This window comes from Daldinia loculata (genome assembly GCF_022478755.1).
Source record: "Daldinia loculata strain CBS 113971 unplaced genomic scaffold F4817scaffold_35, whole genome shotgun sequence".
Taxonomy (NCBI): domain Eukaryota; kingdom Fungi; phylum Ascomycota; class Sordariomycetes; order Xylariales; family Hypoxylaceae; genus Daldinia; species Daldinia loculata.
Window position 1 is genome coordinate 215103 of NW_026054889.1, and position 21532 is coordinate 236634.

At 46.2% G+C, this 21532-nt stretch overlaps 10 protein-coding genes across 10 annotated transcripts; 5 read left to right on the top strand and 5 right to left on the bottom strand.

Moving 5' to 3' along the window:
• Window positions 1–91: 91 nt before the first annotated feature.
• Window positions 92–1971, bottom strand: F4817DRAFT_159556 (putative aminotransferase family protein). The gene is made up of 3 exons (XM_049298075.1): window positions 809–1971; window positions 691–726; window positions 92–567 (listed from the first exon to the last, which is right to left on the bottom strand). The coding sequence occupies exons 1-3, from the start codon at window positions 1716–1718 to the stop codon at window positions 149–151; spliced, it is 1365 nt and encodes a 454-aa protein (XP_049157682.1). The 5' UTR covers window positions 1719–1971; the 3' UTR covers window positions 92–148.
• Window positions 1972–2085: 114 nt separating this feature from the next.
• F4817DRAFT_342057 (U-box-domain-containing protein) lies at window positions 2086–3965 on the bottom strand. Its single transcript, XM_049303858.1, has 3 exons — window positions 3295–3965; window positions 2681–3230; window positions 2086–2623 (listed from the first exon to the last, which is right to left on the bottom strand). The coding sequence occupies exons 1-3, from the start codon at window positions 3393–3395 to the stop codon at window positions 2450–2452; spliced, it is 825 nt and encodes a 274-aa protein (XP_049157683.1). The 5' UTR covers window positions 3396–3965; the 3' UTR covers window positions 2086–2449.
• Window positions 3966–4105: 140 nt separating this feature from the next.
• F4817DRAFT_366335 (HAD-like protein) lies at window positions 4106–5822 on the bottom strand (the record flags this gene model as incomplete). The annotated part of the gene is made up of 4 exons (XM_049306970.1): window positions 4106–4698; window positions 4768–4919; window positions 4986–5038; window positions 5107–5822. 4 exons carry the CDS (start codon window positions 5820–5822, stop codon window positions 4123–4125), a joined length of 1497 nt encoding a protein of 498 aa, XP_049157684.1. The 3' UTR covers window positions 4106–4122.
• A 1032-nt stretch (window positions 5823–6854) lies between these two features.
• On the top strand, window positions 6855–7484 carry F4817DRAFT_317330 (cytochrome P450; the record flags this gene model as incomplete). The annotated part of the gene is made up of 2 exons (XM_049300790.1): window positions 6855–6970; window positions 7016–7484. The coding sequence occupies 2 exons, from the start codon at window positions 6855–6857 to the stop codon at window positions 7482–7484; spliced, it is 585 nt and encodes a 194-aa protein (XP_049157685.1).
• Window positions 7485–8410: 926 nt separating this feature from the next.
• Window positions 8411–10055, top strand: F4817DRAFT_342063 (NAD(P)-binding protein). Its single transcript, XM_049303859.1, has 4 exons — window positions 8411–8599; window positions 8686–8952; window positions 9049–9450; window positions 9514–10055. Exons 1-4 carry the CDS (start codon window positions 8519–8521, stop codon window positions 9742–9744), a joined length of 981 nt encoding a protein of 326 aa, XP_049157686.1. The 5' UTR covers window positions 8411–8518; the 3' UTR covers window positions 9745–10055.
• F4817DRAFT_342065 (uncharacterized protein) lies at window positions 10023–11746 on the top strand. The gene is made up of 7 exons (XM_049303860.1): window positions 10023–10204; window positions 10265–10301; window positions 10361–10449; window positions 10524–10692; window positions 10753–10860; window positions 10923–11141; window positions 11208–11746. Exons 1-7 carry the CDS (start codon window positions 10058–10060, stop codon window positions 11474–11476), a joined length of 1038 nt encoding a protein of 345 aa, XP_049157687.1. The 5' UTR covers window positions 10023–10057; the 3' UTR covers window positions 11477–11746.
• Window positions 11747–12235: 489 nt separating this feature from the next.
• F4817DRAFT_342070 (uncharacterized protein) lies at window positions 12236–14897 on the top strand. Its single transcript, XM_049303861.1, has 3 exons — window positions 12236–12921; window positions 12980–13852; window positions 13934–14897. The coding sequence occupies exons 1-3, from the start codon at window positions 12314–12316 to the stop codon at window positions 14814–14816; spliced, it is 2364 nt and encodes a 787-aa protein (XP_049157688.1). The 5' UTR covers window positions 12236–12313; the 3' UTR covers window positions 14817–14897.
• Window positions 14898–15328: 431 nt separating this feature from the next.
• Window positions 15329–16964, bottom strand: F4817DRAFT_317334 (MFS general substrate transporter; the record flags this gene model as incomplete). The annotated part of the gene is made up of 5 exons (XM_049300791.1): window positions 15329–15481; window positions 15539–16022; window positions 16093–16246; window positions 16301–16701; window positions 16753–16964. 5 exons carry the CDS (start codon window positions 16962–16964, stop codon window positions 15329–15331), a joined length of 1404 nt encoding a protein of 467 aa, XP_049157689.1.
• Window positions 16965–17661: 697 nt separating this feature from the next.
• On the top strand, window positions 17662–18990 carry F4817DRAFT_317335 (Clavaminate synthase-like protein; the record flags this gene model as incomplete). The annotated part of the gene is made up of 5 exons (XM_049300792.1): window positions 17662–18011; window positions 18060–18157; window positions 18219–18512; window positions 18566–18813; window positions 18883–18990. 5 exons carry the CDS (start codon window positions 17662–17664, stop codon window positions 18988–18990), a joined length of 1098 nt encoding a protein of 365 aa, XP_049157690.1.
• A 596-nt stretch (window positions 18991–19586) lies between these two features.
• F4817DRAFT_366338 (heterokaryon incompatibility protein-domain-containing protein) lies at window positions 19587–21136 on the bottom strand (the record flags this gene model as incomplete). The annotated part of the gene is made up of 2 exons (XM_049306971.1): window positions 20143–21136; window positions 19587–20087 (listed from the first exon to the last, which is right to left on the bottom strand). Exons 1-2 carry the CDS (start codon window positions 21109–21111, stop codon window positions 19587–19589), a joined length of 1470 nt encoding a protein of 489 aa, XP_049157691.1. The 5' UTR covers window positions 21112–21136.
• Window positions 21137–21532: the final 396 nt, after the last annotated feature.

Here is a 21532-nt window from a genome sequence, read left to right on the forward strand (position 1 = left end):
CAAGTGTAGGTATCATTGGACATTCCATCCATTAGCATCTTGATAGTATAGCCTTACCACTTGTGGACTACTGAATCGATCGTATTATTGTCTAAGAATCTCCAAATCTCTATCGCTGGCTTCTCTACCTATATTCTAGAATTTAGCTCTATCCCTTAACATGCTCACCATTTCTAACTCTCGCGCAAAGCGCCTTCAGCACCTCTGCGCCCCTTCTATAATCGTCTACGTCGACGTAAACCATGCCACTGATACGCCACCACCAGACGTCCCTATAGAATTCCGTCTGGAAGTAAATGCCACTCTCACGGCTTCCGGTCTCTTTGAACCAGTCGCAGACCTTGCCCGCATGCGCTGGATCAACCTTGCCGGGACCATCAGTGCCCAGCTCGAGTGGCAGCCGCACGTTGGCGAAAAAGCAGTCTCGCAGACAGGATCCTGGAATGTCCATGATAGAGGTGCCTAGAATCTCGGCCGCGGCTTCAGCACTGCGCTGCGCTACGTTGTGGCAGTACTTCTTGATAGCGGCATCACCACCGCAGATCTTGTCGCGGAAGTCGATGGCGGCTATGAAGAGGGACGGTTAGCAAGCCTTCTAGAATCGACAAATAGTAAACTTAGATACCATATTATTATAGGTAGGCCACAATATTAGAAGGTAAGGAGACTATAATAGGAAATATCACTTACCCTGAACACAGAGCCAAGCGGTTAAGTCATCCGTGCCTACATGGATGAAAAGACATCATCAATACCCATAGACTTCTACTTACTTGGGCCATTCTCCCGACCCGCAGTGCACACATACCGGTAAAATCAAACATCTCCGCAAACAGACGCCCTTCGTCCTCATCTTTTAACTGCGAGCCCAACTCTTTCCGAGGCCTGAACTTGTGACTCGTCGGCAGCGTCGTCCGAATCAAGTGACGGTTCCTACTAGGAACATAAAACGCCGCACATCCTCGCGGCACAAAAAACCACTTATGTAGATTCGTGACGAAGAAGTCGGGGTTTAGGGCCGCAAGGTCGATATCGACGTGTCCGATCCCGTGCGCCCCGTCTACTAAGACCAGCGCCCCCTCAGCCTGAAGCGACGGTACCAACCGCTCAAACGGCACTCGGAATCCAGGCATGCTTACAACCGTGTCTACGACAGCAAGCCGTACTCTCTGCCCCGGCTCCGTGTTGATGCTCCTTGCAGCATCGACCATAGCCTTCACGAGATCATCATCCGACACCGGCCACACGACACGCACAACATGCACCTTGACCCCATGCGTCTCCTCGATCCAAGATATTCCGCGGCCAAGGGAGTCATAGATACGCTCATAACAGAGTATCACATCCCCGTGCTTCCAATCCAGGTTCTTAAGCACAGTGTCGGACCCAGTTGTCGCATTGGGCACGAACACAAGCTCGTCAACATTTGGACAATGAAGAGCCTCGGCAGCTAGAGCCCGCTGCGGCGCAAGCCGGTCGTGGAACTCGAGCGCGATGAACGGGTCCGGAGCGGCGTCGGCTTCGGCGCAGAAACCCTGATGGGCGCACCGCACCGACACCGGGACGGTCCCGTACGAGCCGTGGTTAAGTGGCGTGTAATTCGGGCCGAAGGCGAAGTGCGTCTTGCGGAAGGCGGCGCCGAAGGGGACTTGGGCAGAGGTAGATGCTGCTTCCATTGTCGATTTGTCTTCCCTCTCGGGATGGTATATGATCGTCATTATGGATACGAATGAGACAAGACAAGGCAAGATAAGACAATATGAGAACAAGGGATAAGAACTGGGGAAATGATCAAGTTCGGAGGGGTAAGGTGTGCCGACAGGGTTCGGTCTCGTCCCGGCTTCGGCTTGGGGTGAAGCTTGTCGGAGGGGGTTGAGTCCATTATTGGTATAATTTAGCTGAAGTTAGCGGATCTCCTTACATACCTAATGTATACCCTTACATAGTTAGGTAGGTCAGGTAGTGTTGAAGTGTTGGAGTATCTTCTCTACCGGTTCGTATCGGCTTGCATCGGCCATGAGGGTTAAAGTCTAGGTATATAATCGACGATAGAATGTCGCCCTCATATACTGCTAGGTTACTGAGTTTCTATCAAGACCGAGATTTAAAAATTTATTACCATCGTTTATCATCTTTCATGATTTCTATCTAGTTTATAGTAACTGTACTATCTCGAGTAATATTCTGGTATTAATAATGTGTAACTTGACTTATTCATTTCTCGTAACCGTGACCTCAAATATTCGTTCCTCATACGAATGTCGGGTATCCTGCAATGGCGCAACTAGGCCAACCCGGAAGAGAAAAAGAAAAACGCCGTCCAATGCAGGGCTTGCTAAAACCGAAATACTAATCCATACCATTGCACTCTCCCTCGTGTCATTGTATCGGCTCTTTTACCGTCAGATCATCTCAAGTATCCCCGTATATTGCTTACCACCCCCCCCAGTTACCAATCAACTGCCCATCCGTTCTGGTCTAAAAACTCTTGGCAGGCCTCCTTTAGTTGAAGGTTTGGCCGTAGGTCGCTGGGGTGTAGTGGCTCTCTTGTCAGAGGATCGGTGGGATGCCTTCGAAGATGCTCCATAATAGACGCCCTCTCGTATGACTTGCCGGTCTTGGTCTATCGGCCTGGTTAATAACACGTCGAAGAATCCCCAGATCAGTTCATAATACTTACAATTACCGGATCGATCATGATACCGAAACTGATATCATCAATTACCCAGTCAGGGACCTCGCGCTTCTTCTCCGATGCGGCTCTAGCCTTTTCGAATGTCGATCGTAGTAACTCGATCTTGTGATTCCACTCCTGCGTAACCTGATCTCTGTCGAAGTCGTTGTCGCACGAGCCGATCATGTCCTCACGTTCGCGTTCCAAGAGGCCGATGACTTCATTCTCCAGCTCTTGCCCCTCACGGACCCTCTGCTTTTCCATCTCGTCCCAACGTTCTTTCTTACAGCGTAGGACCTGATCGGTAACTGGGCCCAATGACTTGTCGTTCGTCTCAACACACAAGCGGTGGGCTTGCAGAGCGCTCTCGAGGGCAGCGTCGTAGTCGTGTATAGAGAGCTGGCACTTGGAAAGGACAAAGTAGGCTTTTAGATTGCCTCCGCTTAGCTTGAGACACTCGTTGCAGTCTGAGATGGCCGATTCGTATAGTCCGAGTCGAAGCCGTGCCATAGCACGATTTGTGTACAATGAGGGGTTCGTATCGTCCGCGATGATGCTATGAAGATCCGAGGACGATTAGTTTTGAGCGCAGAATGAACTATGCACCTTTTATAACCCACGCTTTGGAGTAGAGGCTCTCGGCACCTATAAAGTCGCCGGATTGGAAGTGTTGGTTCCCATCTTCCTTTAGCTTGAAGGACTTTGCCACGTCCTTCCCCATCGCTACTGGTGTTCGCTAGTAAACTCGGTCGAAGGATAGGTCTTGTTGTTTCGGAGGGTTTCAAGCCTTAGACCTTGATAACGACGTAGATGTTGCGCTATCGAGGATACTTATGATGGGCGGAGAGATAGGGATGAGGACTTCTTTGTTAAAGGGTGGCGGATAGTTGTAGGACTGCAAATAAGAAATACGCGCTACTAGTCCATACGATTACAGGAATAGATGAGAATAAGCTGTATTAAGAGAGAGGCATTAAACCTAGGTAGGTTTGTCTTATAGAAAAGATAGACGATAGGCTGTAGGCTGTAGGCTGTAGGATAAGTGAGTAAGTACAGAGGTAAGAAGAGGGAATGTGTTAGCAGCGAGAGAATTGACAAGGTGATTGTGTGTTAAAGAATGAACGAGATGAAGGCATCTCGTGTTTCCATCTGTTTCCAAAGTTTCAGCCTTATCAAATTGGTTGTTGTTGCTTGTTGCTTGTTGCTTGTTGCTCGTTACTTCCGTCGCAGTACAAGACCCCTGATTGATTAGCTGCGATAGGCCCCATTTGTCAGACGAAGGTTCCAGAATGATGCGCATGTAAGCGAGTGACAATGTACTAATTTTCTTTCTAACGGACGGCGCCTAATGCGTAAGCGCGTAAAGGTGGGTCCCCTCCGTACAAGTAAGTTTAGGTAATCAACCACCGTAGATCCGCTTTCTGACCCGAAATTCTATCTCTACTCTACTACTTCACATCTCTTATTTCAACAACTACCTGGTTACCGTTCATACCACTTAACTTCGTATCATTCCTCTGCGGAACAACATCTTGAGACGACAGTGCTGCAATAGCCATTGCTGTAGTCACCGCGCGGTTCTCGATCTTCACCCCTGTAGTTCCATACTGATACAACCAACCCCCTTCCCAGCTCCCATCGTCACATTGGAGGCCAAGTAAAGCCCGGCGATCATCCTCGCATGCAATCCCCATTTGGACGCACGTAGCAACGCGCATAGCTAAATCTAATGCGCTGCCCTTTAGACCGAGGCGTTCACGCACTCTCAACTTTAACAACGGACCCAGCGTTATCCGGAGATGATCGTCGTTTGAAGACCCGAGTAGGCGTCCGATGAATCCCAAACAACAGTCTGGGGAAGAATAGTACCGACTACCTTCTATGTAGGAACGGTCTAAGAGCAATGTGTGTATGAGTTCGAGGGTATGCTCGAATTCTTGTCCACGGTTATAAGAATAAAAGCAAGCAAGGATGTTCGCGCTGACGATAGGGTCCACTCGATCTTTGCTACGGTCAAAATATGTCTGTTGTGCTTTTTAGCGAAAGAACCTTCGTTACTACCACCCTAGCTACGTTAGCACATAATGGCTTACCTGGAAATTGCCGTCATCCTTGACATATTCGGCCATCATGTCGAGAATAGGCGAGGCAATTTCGGTCGGCGACGGTCGAAGAACTTTGAGTGCGAGTGCTGTAGTATCAAGATCATCAGGGAAAATACCTCCTGGAATGAGTGCTGGTTTTCCTGATAACATGTCTTCATAAGTCACTTTCTCGCTACGCACCAGTGTTTAGAGAGCTAGCTTCTTACCGATGAAGAAATTCCAGGTCTTCTTAGATCCCCAACTGAGATCGACAAGGGTCCTAGTACCATCATGCTAAGCTACAGATTCCCTCTAACATTTGCTCGCACAGCCTGGGGGTTGACTTACTGGTCTTGCAACGTATCTACAATCAGCAATTTTGCGAAATTGTCCGCAAAGACGATCCCGCTGTCTGTGATTGAGTCACATTGCTTCGCATTCTGGAACAAATATCGCCAGCCCTTTCCCACTGGACTATCCAACAGCTCGTGCAATATGTGAATTGTTGAATTCCCGAAAACAAGCCCCCGGATGCCCGCTGCTCGCGCCGCATTGACGTTTTCTTCTTTATCGTCAATGAAGACGACCTGGTTTCCGGCTAAGTTAATATGGTCCAGAACGTGACGGTAGAATCCCAGCTCCGGCTTTCGCATGCCTGCCGCTGCCGAGGTGAAGACTCGATCGAAAAGATGCCAGTCCGTTTTTGTTGCAAGTTCCTCGAAGTCTTCTTTACCTATATTCGACATGGCATATACTTGTATAGTAGGATCTTTTTTCAACTCGTGAAGGAATGAGACGATGGCATGGTCGGGCTGTAGAGACTCGCGTGCCTGGGCAAATGCCTCGGCGATCTCGGACGCTGAGAGGGAGAATTGTCGAGCACTCAACTCATAACAGGCATCCCGAGTTATCTCGCCACGCTCATAACTACACCAGACAGGCGTCGAGAGGATTTCTCTCAACTTCCGAGCTGGAATGGTCGTCGTCGTGTTGGCGGACCATGTGAAGAGAACATCGCCGAGGTCGAAGATGATGCCTCGAGGAGGTGGTTGCAAGAAATCCATTCTATTGGGATGGTTCGGCTCGACTCTAAAACTCCAAGAGAGAAGGATGATTACCCGTCCTCTCAAGGATCGAATGTAGGTCAACTTCTACTCTAATAAAACTTTACAAATTGGAAATAAGGAACCTCTTACTTACTGGTTTATAGATTTGTCCCAACTAAGTAGCAACTAGCTATAAAGTCCCAATATCCGGTTAAGAAAATAGGGTTAATAGGGCCGTACTCTAAAGTTACCCTATTTTGAGAAGAACGGCTAGCTGTAGTTGATTCTTACAATAACCCCTACTCTTCGATCGGCTCTGTTTTGAAATGTATCAAGGGGGGAAACTGGGCTCTTGCGGTAGTAAGTGCAGCGAACGATCTATCTTCAGATACGGCCTTAAGTATGTTGAAAGAGAGGAAAGGAGCCGATATACCCGTCTATTTCTTAAGTCATTCAGTTGCCAATAAGACGACCTGTGCAGCTAGCCTGCAGTGTGCCATCCCAAATCTCTCGCCAATATTGGTGAGATAGGAGCCTCTGGGGAGGGGTGCAAAGACAGTCTTGCCTATCACTATGGTAGGGGTGGGATCATGATTTCACGGAATCCCAGTCAATTTCTCACCTCAGCCTTGACATTGGTAACGGATGGTTTTCACATGCATACGTCCTCGATTACGAGTGAGATACAGGCACATTGACCATTTACGTCTAATTGGCCGAGTCCCGCGGTTGACTCATAAATCTCTACTAGTTTGGTTTATCGTACATTTTCATCCAAGGAGGTAGGTATATCTTACCATGACCTTCTTTACTCAAATTTTTCTGTTCTTAATAGAATCTCACTCAAAATGGAATACAGCCAGGGTTTGATTTAGTACGAACTTGCGTCCAAGTTGATAACTAGGTATATATTCATTCATTTCGGTAATTATTCGCTTTCTTTCCTTCTTAGCAACAATCAAGCCGTAGGCCTGAACTGAGATATACGGATACAAGAAAAATGGCAGAGGTCGAGCAAACTTCCCTAAGCACCCTCAATTCTATAATAAAATGAAGCTCAGCAAGGAGACCATCACACTTATTAGCGATGAGGATACAATCCCTATTCGGTGCTCATTGGACAGCGCTTCCGCGCATCGCTCGCTTCTCGAACAGGAGCCTATGATGTAGGAACATGCTAGCCAACTCATAGCACAATTCGAGAGACATAGTGCTAACGGAAACCCCGTCGATATGTGCAAATGGTTCGCGTTTCCCATGTTCGATATCAACAGCAACTTCGGGTTTGGGGAAGATATGGGCTATTACGACTGGGTCAAATTTGTCATTGACTATTTCTATGCAGCAACACTCCTCCATCAATGCCACAAGTTTTGGCCGCTGAATCGCTTACTAGCTCTCCTTATCCCGCCATCAACGCGTAAGATGCAGATAAGTCATAATGAAGCTTCATTAAAGGGTATTCGGAATCGTATGGCCGTGGATACGGATCGCCATGATTTTATGCATCATTTTCAGAAGCAGGCGATTAAGGAAGGCCTCCCAATAAAGATGATCGAGACGCAAGGGGCAGTCGTTATCCTAGCTGATAGCGAGACGTCGTCGGTAGCAGAGACTGCCGCCATATATCACATTCTAACGCATCTAGATATCTATAAGAAGCTACGTGAAGAGATCTAGAGCACCTTTACTAGAATTAAGGATATCAAGCTGCAAGATGTGCTGAACAGGTTACCCTGTCTGGATGCCGTGGTTGAATTCACTAATAGATGGGTAGTGGGCCGACGAATCTATAACGGCCGGAATCAACCTCGGATCTTACCGTGATACTTTCTTCGGAATCCCATAAATCATTGGGTAGTTTCGATAATCTAGATCGGTCTCTTCAGAGTCTTTTAAAATAGTTTGTGTGATAGTGCTCAACTACTTACCTATGCATCGTGTAACAAAGAGAATTATGTCCAAAATGGCCAAGCTTTCCGACCTATATGTCGTAAGCACATGTTACGCAGATCATACCTACATTCGCAGTTTGAAACCATAGGCTGTGGATGCAGCTTGGGGGATTTCTTACGACATATTGTTAGCTGCAAGGTGTAGTTCTTATAAGATGACCGACTGACTCAGAGCTAGGAATAGGAATACTTGGCTTTGTTGCGCCGTTGGATATTTTCAACAAGGTTAGTTATAAATTGCGAGTGATCCTTCTGACTAGCGGTTTACCTAGGATATGTTGGTTAGTAGACAAGTATCTGAGCGCATTGCATTGGATCGTTCGTATATTCCTTCTGCACTTTCGACGTCTTCGCTTATCCGAGACTTAAGTAGTTGTAACTTACAACTTGTAAGTGTGTGGACGGATCCGACACTTCGGAATGCGGGGGTGGGGAAGAAGATAATAAGCCTCTATAATCCGTACCTAAAGTAGATTTAGCGGAGGGAGCTAATAGGAGCTACCTAATAGACAACCTCTTAGGAAAGCTCCGGCGCTCCACTTCGTTCGTTACTACATTAGCTTTGACCTAGCTAACGTGATTAGCGTTGTGGCTAATGTTATGGCTAGGTGTGGCTTGATAAAGGGCATCCAAGCCAACCTTATTCAACGATAGCCAGGTAAACTTCCAAACCTATTATATTTAACTAACCTGATTTATAAGCGGTCAAGTCCGTACGGTTCCAATTTGGCCTAACTTGACTTTTCGAAATCGCTGATCATGGGGAACGTTTTTAGCCAAATCTTTTTCATTCAGGCCCCGGCTCTCACGGAGAAGAATTGTCCTGATCAAACCGGACGAGTAAGTATCTAAGATTCTAAGTACCTCCTATATCATTCTTCCTCAACTCCTTTTATATCGCTGACGCGTACATTTGTCTACCGTAGGTTTTTATCGTGACAGGTGGCTACGTCGGCGTGGGTTACGAACTGTGTAAGATTCTCTATGCCCACAATGCCACCGTCTGGGTTGCAGGCCGCTCCGCATCAAAGGCCGAGAAGGCCATTTCGAGTATCAGAGATGCTTCACCGTCCAGCAACGGTCGCGTAGAATTTCTTTATCTTGATCTGTCTGATCTCAAAACTATCAAACCCGCCGTCGAGTCATTCACTGCTCAACAACAACGCCTTGATGTTCTTGTGAATAATGCCGGTGTACGTCTCTCTCCTCTGATATCCTCTTCTCTAACCAGTGTGTTATATACGCCTGCTTCGTCTATGTACCTAACACAAACATGTCTTTACTTGTAGGTCATGTTCCCTCCGAAGGGTAGCATTGACGCGCAAGGACACGAGTTACAGGTAGGCACCAACTGTTTGGGCCCGTACCTGCTCTATCAGCTTCTCCTCCCCCTCCTTACCAAGACCGCCTCCACTTCTCCGACGGCCTCCGTGCGCGTCACGTGGGCCGGCTCCGTCGCCGTGCACCTAGCCTCACCGCAGCCACAAGGGATGATTATTAATGATGATGGTTCACCCACGGATCAAGGAGTGAAACCCAATTACGGTCAGACCAAAGTTGGCAACGTCTTTTTCGCGCGGGAGTTCGCCAAAACGACATCCCAGACCGGTGTTGTACACGCGGCTTTCAACCCGGGCAACTTGCGCACGGAGCTGCAACGGCATTGGACAGGTCCGGACCAATGGATCGTTGTGAGTGGTGCTACGCTTTGTAACTGTTATCGGGATATGTATTGACAATTATCACTGTTGCAGGACAAATTATTGCTATACCCAGCTATCTATGGGGCGTATACAGAACTCTGGACAGCACTCACTCCTGAGTTGACACCTGATAAGAGCGGTGCCTATGTTTATCCTTGGGGAAGATTTGGTAGTCTTCCGGCAGGCGTCGAGACTTCGATAAAAGGAGAATCCGAAGGCGGAACAGGAGTCGCAGCTAAATTCGTGGAATGGTGTCGTAAGCAGACCGAGGCTTTCGCGTAAAATCGATGGAATGAGTACGGATTAGTTGGTAATGATTTGTTATCTACCTAAGTACCTAGGGGTACTCAGGTACTCAATGAGTGTCTTATTATTGTCGTATCATTATGGTTGCGTTTGGGGGCTTTTGGTAAACGAACTAATTAATTTGATGATTATGCGGTTAGCTGACCAACATGTAAATGTGGCATGGTGATACAGCAGTAAGGCTGTGAGGTAGCTTTACTTTTTAAAAAGCTGTAGACGTCCATGCGGGGAGACTCCTTGCTGTTCCCTTCTCTAGAACCATATTTGATCCCTTTCTAATAGTGTTGCCATGGTTCAAAGTCAACAGCCAACAATACGGGGGTTGGGAATTGCATTCCCTATCATCGCTATTACTTCCGTCGTGCTTAGGTTTCAGGCTCGCCGAATCAAAGGCCAAAAGTTGGCGTCTGATGACTGGACCATCCTTGTAGCTCTGGTAAGATTCTCTACCATAGAAAGCCGCCGGTGTTAACATTTCTAACATGTGGGCTTCTAGATATTTAGCATTGGTGTCACAATAGATATTCTCATTAGTAGGGTAAAATACCATCTTTATAATCTATCAGTATTCTAATACATTACAACTTATCAGTGACCCAGCAAGGCGGTTTAGGGACCCATCAACAGTATGACGATGACGGATATCCGTTAGATCCCGAATCCACGGTAATCTTCGGCAAGGTAGGTTAGGTACCTACATTCAATATTATGTCAATCTATCTATTATTATACGATAACTAATTGTGCGTATGTAGACAACATATGCACTTGAGATATTAACATTGCCAGCAGTAGGACTAACCAAAATCAGTGTCCTCCTGATGTATAAACGTATCTTCACAACTTCAAGATTTAGGACAATGACTTGGATTCTCGTTGGTCTTATAATCGCTTGGACGATAGCATTTACCTTTGCCTTTGTGTGTACGTCTTTTCCCCCTTGATGAAGTGCCTGTCTCATTAGGTATTTAACTGGTATCCTAGTTTCATGTACACCGGTTGCTTCGCAATGGAATCTCGAGCTCGAGTCCACCTGTGTCAACCAGGAGGCACTCTTTACTACCGCATTAGCTATAGACGTTGCTACAGATTGTAAGCTACTTTCATAGAGCCATGATACTTATCTATCGGACAGAAACTCATTTATGTATTAGTTACGATCCTCTTCCTACCAATTTACAAAATTTGGCTCTTACAGATGCCATTTGCGCGAAAAGCTTTGATCATATGCATCTTCCTCCTCGGTGGTTTAGTTAGTATTGTCGGGATTATTCGGATTCACTTTTTAACCCAAATCCACTCTGACTCCGAAGACCCTACCGAGGTAGATGGCAACTCTGTCCTCGAAGACTCTGCCGAGCTAGATGGCACTTGTATGCTGTTTCAAACCCATAGCTCGACGGCTATAAGAATATAAAACGCTAACAAAGATCATATAGGGATGTATACGCAAGTTTTCTACTGGACCATCATCGAGACCCATGTGGGTGTGTTAAGCGCATGTCTCCCAACCCTTCGCCCCATCCAGGAGCAAGTTGCCCTCAGGTTCTCCTTCTCTAAGCTGCGCTGGTTAGCCGCGCGTCTTCTCTCACCATCCAACGGCAAGGCAAGCGAGGCTCGTAATAGATCCATGGAAGAAGGCCTAACCTTGGACAATATAGAGATTTCGCATACCTCCGAGGAACCAAGAGCCCCGCATCATTTTTAGAGATTTGTGTTGTAAACTTAGAAGCGAGTCTAACTTCATAGTTGAAGGATTTAGCTAGGGGTTTTTATAACACTTGTACTAAAGGTATCATCGCGATTAGTTGATAATAATATCTAAAATACCTAGGACATATGATAGTTAGTTAGGTACCTTACCTAGGGGAAGAACTCCGTCGCCTTTTGAACCTATCAAACTTCCTATAGTGGAATCCTCGATAGAAAACGATTTAAGAAAAGCTACCTACTACTTAGTCTATTAGTTCATTGGCACGCCAATTATAACCCCTGCCGTTGACATCTATGGGCGGTTATATTGTGGCTTAGCTGGCAAAGCTGAGGTTTGCAAGGCTTATGTAGTTACATTGAACTGTACATAATAGTATACGATAGGTACGTTAAATTTATAGACTATCATTATCCAAATACGTCTTTGGCATCATTTCAGAACGTATCATTCATAGACCCCTAAGACATGCTCTCTAAGTACCCTCAATACAAAGATCAGAAGCGAAGTAACTTACCTACATTACCTACCTAATGTACTCATCATATAATAATAAACGGTATAGTAATTTTTGACAGAAATCACTTATGTGAAAGAGATCGACTACACTTCCCGTCTGATGCTTGCGCCTCTATTTTGATGACAATGTATGACCGTGAGTGGGCCCATGAGACAGGGGTGACCTCCTGGATAGGAATATGTTAGGCGCCTATGCGTTTTATATAGTTAGACTCAACATCCCTAGAAACATAGGAACCTAAATATAATCTTCAATACCTTAGGTACTTAGGTGTCTTGTAGGGTTGACGGGTGCTTTAGCACTTATACAACAGAATGTCGAATACTTCGTCGCGCACGAGCATTGAATCAACAACTGAAGATCTAGGATCAGCACCGACGCATAATGAAGAGGCAGCGAACCAAGCTAGGCCTCTCCTCTCCGACGAGAAAGATGGGGGACCCCGATACGCTAAAACAGAGATGCTGTCCAAGTACATACCAGAGCTAAACCCGTCAGACCCACGAGCTATCACCCTTAGAGTCAAGATGGCCAAGAAAACGGCAATGCTGAAGATCCAGTTAATAATCGCATCCCTGGTGGTGGCAGCGAGTACTGCTATGACAGTTTGGTCAGTAGTCACGCATAATCCGAATTATCGTGGAGTGGGCACGTATTTTTCCGGCAACTGCTCCAGAGCGAGCATGCTAAACAGTGTTATTCACGCCGCAATGAACATCCTTTCTAGTCTACTACTCAGCTCTGGAAACTATTGTATGCAGTTACTTGTCTCGCCTAGTCGATATGAAATAGACAAGGCACATTCGAGGGGAATATCGCTAAGGATCGGCGTTCCCAATGTTACAAACCTGCGGCACATTTCTCGTGGCAGAGTGGTCGGGTGGTTGTCTCTCGGCGTCACAGCAGCCCTTTTACATTTCGTGTAAGCCCCCCGATCTACATGGCTATATTGAGTATAAACTGCTAATGGGCATTAATAGTTGGAACTCGGTTATATTCACGTCATTACCTATAGTGTCAATCCCACGCGCCTTAGCCACAGCTGATTTCCAAGCGGCACCGGACAACTGGACTACCAGCGACCCCCTACCACAACGTTGGTGGTGGAATTTTCCATCTGGCGACAGATGGGGCACTGTCAAATACGATTTAGCACCTGTTTATACCATGAAGACCAATGCATCGAGTTTGACGCGGCTCGACCCGAGGGAATGTGTCAACGAGTACTTGAATCCGTTGAAATCCACAAGAGCTGTTTTGGTCGTTGCTCAGAATATGACAACCGAACAAAACAATGGCTCATCCCTACTCGATGGTTGGGTGAGTGGATGGGACTACTGGGACGCTGGTAATTACTGGCTATGCTCCGCATATGACCCAGGAAATTATTCAAAAGTATGCAGCTTAGAATGGGCTGATACGTTGGATGACGGTTGGGTAGTGGGGAAGTCTGCTGGATTTCCAGACATCCTCGTTGATCATTGTTTAGTTGGTGATGAGGGTAACAATGGGGAAAGATGCGGGCTTCATTACAGCGTGCATATTATGGTCGTTGTTTGCATCTGCTCTTCTTTGCAGTGCCTGCTCGTCCTCTGGACAAACACGTACTTTCGCAGATATAATCCATCTGGGGAAAGTGGAAGGCGTCGACGTGCTTTAATCACCATCGGAGACGCGATCGCTGATTTTCTACACGAGCCCAGTACCGAAACTAATGAAGAATGCGAAGGCCAAAAGGGTGTCAACATCGCGAAAGGAGATTTCTACCAACTTCGCCTAACGCAATGGAACGAATGTCAGAGTTACTGGTTCACAGCTGTCAGTACTCGGACTTGGACTATAGCATTTATTCTGTCAGTGTTTCTACATTAGATACTAGATACATTCTGATATACCCTTGAAGTCTAAACTAATAGGAATTACTATCTACCTAGGTTTGGTATTGGCCTAGCAGTGCCTTCCGGTCTCATTGGAGAGTATATTAACAGACTCAAAACTCAGGGCATGAATCTATCCTTTTTCGACATATGGGGGTTGGGATTCGAGGTCAATCCATCGATGATAGGCCACTCTTTCTGGAAATCGCAGGGTGAGGGGGGTGTAGACCTTATCGGAAACGTCCTTGTTGCCAACTTTCCTCAGGTGATAGTGAGCTTCATATACCTCTTCTACAATTCTATCTTGACAAGACAGCTGGTAGCGGACGAATGGACACGCTTTACCCGCCCCGAGGGGAAGAAACCCCTCCGCGTGACCTCGCCTGTCGGCATGCAGAGGTCTTCATACTTCCTTTCTTTGCCTCTGAAATACTCTATCTTACTTACGATGGGTTCGATTCTATTACATTGGTTCATATCGCAGGGAATATTCGTTGTGCAGACCAGCTCGTTCGGTCCGGGAGCCAATGGCGAGCGACATTCGGAGTTCGATGTCTCTGCTAGAGGATATTCGGCATTAGGAGTACTCTTGGCTATCACCCTGGGAGCAGTCTTAGTGCTGGTTCTCATGGTTAATAGTTTTGCTAGGAAATTTCAGGGTGTTCCAGCTGGCTTTCAGCTAATAGGGATGAACAGCTCCGATATTAGTCTAATGTGCCAGCGACCAGAAGGGGATTCGGATGCCCATCTATTTCCTGTGAGGATCGGTGTCGTGTCTGAGGGTGAGAATGACGAGGAAGAAATAACAAAGGTAAAAGAGAGTCAGATAGTTTTCTCAACTGCTATCGACCTTGAACAACCGAAGGCAGGATCATGGTACTTACAGCCCACTCTAATAACAGCAGGGAAACGGGCAAGTCGTAGATTTTTTAGGTGGTAGAAGAAGGTATAATTATTGAGATGACTACCTCTTTCCATGTTTTTTTTATAAATGAGTTAAACGTATGATGATGGATTTTTATTTTACTTCCAAGTTGCAAATGAATTAGTCGTGATTATTCGAAAGAAAAAGAGGTTGAAAAAAAGCTGGGACCTAGGATTCGGCCTTCGAATCGATTGACCAGAACAAGTTGGCCTGCTTGTCGCCCCTCATGGAGGTCGAGCCTCTAAGTCCTACGAAAAACCCCTCGAGGAATTATTTCTAGCCCTACTTCGTTACCACGACACCACGGCCATGTTGATTTCGCAGCGCTGATAAGGGATGAGGAAATGGCTGCCTAAGAGTCTATTTAAGTCGATAGAGGGGCTGTTGCTTAGCAAGAGTACCTAAGATAGACTTGCAGTATCTAAGGGATCAGCTCACCGCCCTGTCATTAGCATATTCAGGGGTAACTATTGATCATGTAGATTTTAGAAGAAGGAAGTAAAAGTTAGTATCAAGGATAACTAGCGCTATGACCTTTCTAACCCCTTATCGTTTTCATGAGAATCCGGGGTTGATTTCTCAGGGCCAATGTGAATTACTCCCACTTGGCGAACTACGAAGTATGCCGGGATGACAGCAATACCCCATAGGGCAAAGCTAACCCCCAAAGCTGATATTAGCTGTGAAAAAGTTAGCCAACGGATATAGAGACATGTATTGATTGTGTATTTACATACCGGTGATGAAGTCGAGCTAATACCGCTCGATATACACTGTCCAGCTGACTCTGCAGCTCTCGCAATCGACATATACCTCACAATCTCTTTGGGCTCCCTGGCTAGGAAGCCGATAAGCCAGAAGCCAAAGTTATACGTGAGTGAGAAGTTGATCTGCCAGAAAATGTATAATGCCCAGCCTCTCCCAAATCCACCATCGTCCCAGTCCAGGGCTGGTTTATGGTGCGTATATTCGTTTTGTATGATGACCCCCCAAATCCAGCAGCCACCAATAAGAATCATCATAACTATATAACCATATCTGGCTCGCTTATTCAGACTTACTCCTGTCCAATCCAAGAAAGCCCCGAATGCGAGGGTCGTGGCAACCTGGGAAATCGCGGAGACAAGAGAAGCCAAAGCGCGCGAACGGACTGAGAAATATAGGGATAAGTAGGCACTAATATATGGGAGCTCCCATGTGACGTATACGAAGTAAGGTATACTATTACAGCCATGGTCAGTATGACATTAGGTACCTGTACCTATTGGATTTAGATTTCGCCAACACGTACATCAAGAGAAAGTCTCTTCGGAACAGAACGCGCGTCAGGGCCTTTAGCTCTTCAAGGTCTGATATCCTATCTGATAGCTGGACACGCGATCCATTTCTGCGAACGACCTTTTCGGGCGGGGTCAATAATAAGGAAGATATTGGCCCCAAGCATTCTAAAACATAAGTTAGACACTTTGGTAACTGTCACAAGCACAGTTGGAACTAACGTAGAACAACAAAGACGATATAGGTTCTCCAGTCGAGTTTACCCGTCGTCCTTCCTCGGTAGTTGAAGGCAAGGTTAATAATACCACCGAGTATAGAGCCGCTGTTGCGATAACTGAGCCAATAAGCCAGGTACCTGCCACGCTTTTCTGGCTCGGGATAGCTCAGCATAATAGTGCCTTCTGTTGCCCAGAAAATCCCTGCTGAGAGGCCGCAGACTGCCGAGCCTAGGTATATGAACCATTCCGTACCGTAGCGATTATTCGTGTATAGAGCTGCCGAGTAGATCACATAACCAACTGTGCCGACTACTAAAGAGTTTCGCAAGCCGAATCGGTTAGCCATCATACTCCCAGTCAGGCACGTCAGCGTCATTACGGCGAATAGAATAGCATTGCCCGCCCTATATACTCCATTAGTCGAGGCCAACCCGTCCCTTTGAACCCTTACCTACATGACAAGATACGGGGTCTGCTGCCCTCCAGCACCAACCGAGTTCATCGCATTCCATAATCCTGGCGCCGCAAACGCCGAAATACCAACAACTGTGGCATTGAAAAAGACTCCATGATACCAAGAGTATTTTGGTGGGCTTACATCAACTTCCTCACTGGGCGGTGATGCTTTGATAGGATCACACGTTGCTATATCGTTGTCTGAAGACATATTAGGCTGTAAGTTGTTTATATAAGAGAGTAGCCGGATTTTAGGTAGAAATCTGTAGCTTTTGACTCTCTTCATAGATAGGTAGCTACCTATAGCTGCTTATAGTTACCTTAAGATTGGCCCCTCTCGGTCCAGGAATTACCTACTACATACAAGTGTCTAAAAGTACGGCGATATCAGCCCCTCGGCTAGAACTTTAGCAATTGCGTGCTCCGAATCGGCTTTTTATTACTTTAATCTGTTAAGTTGCATCGTGCCCTGAACCTGGTTCCTGGGACGCTGCGTACGCATGTGGCAGTTCCCGAATATCTGCTTAACCGATCATGAATAGCATGGCCAGGTACTCACCTCCTGAGGAGAGTAAAGCGAGTCAAGCCTCCATTCACGCCCGTAAGAGTTATGGAATAACGCTGCAGAACAGCTTGGCATGCTACACAATCGAGGGGCACGACCTAATTTAAAGGTGAACAGCCAATGAATAGGTCTGCTTAACGGGAATTGCGGGGATATATAAGTTGCGACATTCCAAATACCATTGACGTCTTTTGAGCCCATTACGATTCGTGGAAGAAAGAAAGCTTTACATCTCACTATAATTGTGGGTGAATTTGGTCATCGCGAGATATAATGCTAACAGGACTACATGGTAGGTTAAAAGTTAATCCAGCTTGCTGCAATCTAAGTGTGCTAGTCCAAGATGTCTGAATATGATCGCTTTGAAGTTTTTACCTTTTCTGGCCAGCAAGAGACATCCAGCTTTGGGTTGAACACCGACACATTATTCCCATTGGCACTGAAACCAGCCAAGGAGTGGTATACTACATTAGAAGAGTCTATATTAACTGTAAAGAGACTATCAGAATCTGGCGATTTGTTCGATAAGTTGAGGGAGCATGGTGGCGCGATTCTCATTCGCGGGCTACCTATTAAGACGCCACAAGAATACAGTGACGTAGCTCATGCATTCGGGTTTCTGCCTCACGAAGAAGTCGGCCGACCGCCACTACGAACGGTGCTGGCTAAGAATATCAAAACAGCAAATGAAGGGTAAAGTCTGGCAGCCTTTGTTCTAATGATGTTGCTAACCTCCAAGAGGCCCCCAGAACTTCCTATCTGGCCTCATAATGAGTACGGCTGGTCGACGATAAACCCCTCGTGGTTAACATTTGCTTGTTTACAAGCACCCGAGTCTGGTATTTAATTAGAATATCCAACATCTTGTCTAATTCTGTCATGACCTAACTTGCTTTTTAGGGGGCGAGACACCAATTATCTCTAGTCTTGGCCTAGCAGCCGCATTGAAGAGACGAGCACCTGAGTTTATCGAGAAGTTGCTTCAAAAGGGGGTCAAATACGTATATAGATATGGGTTAGAGGACGTGAAATCAAATACAGGGACAAGTGTCCTTGGCGCATACGGCCAACATGTGAATCCAGGTGACGATAAGGAGGTTATTAGGCAGAAAATTGAAAAGGAAGTCCGACGGCATAGTAACCACTTTCAATGGCATGATGATGGGTCACTGAGCGTGACGCATATCGTTCCAAGTAAGGTCCTCGACTTCATACGTCTAAAACTCTGAAACTGATGATGAGCATAGTCATTAGGAAGCATGAAGATACCGGTCTATCCACATGGTTTGGTAATGTTACGAGTGCATGGGGCCGAAGCAAGTACCATGGAGCGACAGAGCCTCCCTACCGAGGCGACGACGACTCATACCATCCACCTCCTGAGTATGGGGATGGTACACCGATAGAGAAAGAGTATCTCAACTTAGCACTCTCACTGGCAGAATCTCTCCAGGTATTAATTGAATGGCAAGTTGGAGATATTGTTCTACTTGACGTATGTATGCCTTTCTTTTTGAATGACCGTCAGAACCAAATCTCGATCATTTCCCTAATGTGCCAATAGAACTATGCAGTAATGCATTCACGTTCTCCATGGACTGGCAAGAGAACAGTATTGGCAGGCTTATGGGATGACAGTCGAGTACGAATTAGTGATTATCCGCGAAGCTGAGAGTTCCCTGCGTACAATCTGTGACAATGCTCAAAGCACCCAGGCGTAACTATACATAAATGATTGGCAAATATCAGACTAGCAAGAATACTTCTTCTTTCGGGACAACTCCCTTGTCAAATACTTCACCATGCATAACTGCGTCGATGTAACACTCTCCAATAAGGAAATATTGGCCTGGTGAAGCGCCGGCCCGTAATATATAGGGGACATTCGAACCGAACAGTATCACAACTATGTCTCCAACTTGAGCCCCATTCGGGCAAAGGCCTTCGTTTTCTTGAGTAGAGAACATGCACTTCCCGTGACATGGGAGATAATTGGGGGCGCTAGGGTCCGTTTGCCCTGCACTGGAATCGAGCGAGTCTCTAGGTACATCGCGCCAGTGGGCGAAGTAGTGATAAGGCAGCTGACCTTGATCGAGCAGTGGAAGATGTGTGATATTTTTTGCGTGTCGCCAGGTACTGACCGTACCAGCCGGGTCGAAGATTTTGGCGTAGACTTGATGCACGGCCTCCGATACCAAAGGTCTACGGTGGAAAGGATAGTGTGTAGTAGAGCATATTCTACCGATCCGGATTCCTTTTAGAGCCAATTCATATGACTCTGACTTTTTTTATAGTAGATTCGAGAAGATCGATATCAACTTCAAATCCCTTGCTAGCATTGTATGGTCCATGTTCTTCAAGACCGAGCGTAGCTCGCCTCCATTCGCTACGTCCATCGGACCAGAAGCTCCAAGAAGGGATATCCGACTTTCTCCCATAATCCGTGTCGGATGTATAGCACCTGGACATGTTAAGCCATGTGCGGCCAGTAAGCGTATGTACTGCGGAAAGGATCCTTAAAGAACGATGGTGCCATATCCACCAGCGTGTAAAGTCGGCATAGACGCGTCGTACACTTTTACTATAGTCTGGTTTCACCAATTCTGGTAAATCTCTAATATCATATGTTTCTTTCCCAAATGGAAGAAGCGCAAACACCTTGTCACGGGGATCTGTTGCTCTCATCTCTAGCGCACTTATCAACACTGTTAAGATATCTAAACGAGACCGGGGGACGAATGCAATGTAGTCCGCAAGATAATCGGATACCTGTGGAGGGTTGAATACCTGTATTCTCATCTAGTTCCCCAAGCCATACGCGTACGTGCTTCGCTTTCGTATAAATGTCGCCCATCAGCGCGACTTGTTCAGCACGTTCTTCCAAGTCCGATTGATTAATACATAGCTGATCGACCCAGAAGCTCCGTGCAGTACGCTCATATCTCAATGCTTTGAGAGCAAGAAAAAGATTCCTGCTTATCGAAGTTTCAATTGCTGGTAGGGATTGGTTCGGCCCTTTTAATGATATGCAGCAGTGTTCTCCAGCATTTCCCCAGCAGTACCAGAGTGCCTCGTACGTAAGATGGTCATTATCAGTTAAATAGGTATGCTCCAAGGAAATCTGTAATATATCGCTCTCGAGATCCATTGACGGCTCAATGATTACGAGACGAATCTCTTTTCTTAACCCATCAAGTACATGATACATCGAGAGGACACTTGACGTGTATGTTATGGATCTTGACAAATTAGCATTTTCGATTATTTCGATCCAAACCTCAATGCATGCCTCGAGGACAAAGTTGATCCAACCTGGGTATTCAGCGTTGGGGACGATTTGCACCGTATCACCGCCTCGAATAACAGACAGCCAGGCGCAGTCGTTGGCCGGCCCATGGTTAGAATTTCGAACAGAGTATGATAGATCTGGGGTAAGAACCCAATAAACAACATGCTTTCTTGGCTCCAGACAAGCACGGATATTTCGCGCAAATTCTTGACGCTTGACCCGATCTTGACCAGTTGGCTCCTTCACCTGAACGTCAAAGTGAGTAAACGAGCCCTCATATGTTCCATATTTATCGGGGTTACCACTATAACCTTGGTCATGTGAGGTTGTTGTGAGTTGAAGACGACGGACGAACAGAGCGGCATCTGGCAGGTCAGGCAGGGGTAAGGTAAGGGAAAGATAAGGCTGCCTAGGACAGTATTGAGATATGTTGGATTTCCGCTGAGAAGATGTTGAGAAGTATTTCCAACTTGGGTCTATCAAGATCCGTTCTGTACTGGCCATAGCTAAAGGCAACTTAATAAGTTTTGAAGCTCTATGGGTTTGATGAAAGCAATGGCGGGGTACTAATGGATTCCAACTTGGTTTTATTATAGGATGTACGTTTAGATTCCATGGGAGCCTCGCGGCCTTGTTCTATAGGTAAAAATAATACCTTGCTGATAGGTGCTTACCTGTTAGACTAAGAAAGCTGTTTAACCTAGGACTTTGCCATATTGCCTTGGCCATATTAGGGTATGTATAGTACACATAACCCTCTAACCTATAGTATGTACCTATTTCTCGCCAAAGCCAAATAGCGATACTTAAGACTATAGAAGTATCAAATATAATGCAGGCACTTATCTAATAATATCAGAATTCATGTCCAACTTCGTTTGATTTTGGGATGATGGGTCGACCAAGTTCAGCGCGGACGTAATGA

Excerpts from the sequence above, each read along its gene's own strand:
- F4817DRAFT_159556 (XM_049298075.1), bottom strand. The coding sequence starts at position 1,718 with ATGACGATCATATACCATCCCGAGAGGGAAGACAAATCGACAATGGAA. Across the intron at positions 727-808 it reads GGAGATGTTTGATTTTACCG|GCACGGATGACTTAACCGCT; the intron begins GTATGTGTGCAC and ends TCATCCATGTAG. Across the intron at positions 568-690 it reads CGCTTGGCTCTGTGTTCAGG|CCGCCATCGACTTCCGCGAC; the intron begins GTAAGTGATATT and ends CCCTCTTCATAG.
- F4817DRAFT_342057 (XM_049303858.1), bottom strand. The coding sequence starts at position 3,395 with ATGGGGAAGGACGTGGCAAAGTCCTTCAAGCTAAAGGAAGATGGGAAC. Across the intron at positions 3,231-3,294 it reads GAGAGCCTCTACTCCAAAGC|CATCATCGCGGACGATACGA; the intron begins GTGGGTTATAAA and ends GGATCTTCATAG. Across the intron at positions 2,624-2,680 it reads TCATGATCGATCCGGTAATT|ACCAAGACCGGCAAGTCATA; the intron begins GTAAGTATTATG and ends CCAGGCCGATAG.
- F4817DRAFT_342063 (XM_049303859.1), top strand. The coding sequence starts at position 8,519 with ATGGGGAACGTTTTTAGCCAAATCTTTTTCATTCAGGCCCCGGCTCTC. Across the intron at positions 8,953-9,048 it reads TTCTTGTGAATAATGCCGGT|GTCATGTTCCCTCCGAAGGG; the intron begins GTACGTCTCTCT and ends CTTTACTTGTAG. Across the intron at positions 9,451-9,513 it reads GTCCGGACCAATGGATCGTT|GACAAATTATTGCTATACCC; the intron begins GTGAGTGGTGCT and ends TCACTGTTGCAG.
- F4817DRAFT_342065 (XM_049303860.1), top strand. The coding sequence starts at position 10,058 with ATGGTTCAAAGTCAACAGCCAACAATACGGGGGTTGGGAATTGCATTC. Across the intron at positions 10,861-10,922 it reads TATAGACGTTGCTACAGATT|TTACGATCCTCTTCCTACCA; the intron begins GTAAGCTACTTT and ends TTTATGTATTAG. Across the intron at positions 11,142-11,207 it reads TGCCGAGCTAGATGGCACTT|GGATGTATACGCAAGTTTTC; the intron begins GTATGCTGTTTC and ends AAGATCATATAG.
- F4817DRAFT_342070 (XM_049303861.1), top strand. The coding sequence starts at position 12,314 with ATGTCGAATACTTCGTCGCGCACGAGCATTGAATCAACAACTGAAGAT. Across the intron at positions 12,922-12,979 it reads GCAGCCCTTTTACATTTCGT|TTGGAACTCGGTTATATTCA; the intron begins GTAAGCCCCCCG and ends GGGCATTAATAG. Across the intron at positions 13,853-13,933 it reads TGGACTATAGCATTTATTCT|GTTTGGTATTGGCCTAGCAG; the intron begins GTCAGTGTTTCT and ends CTATCTACCTAG.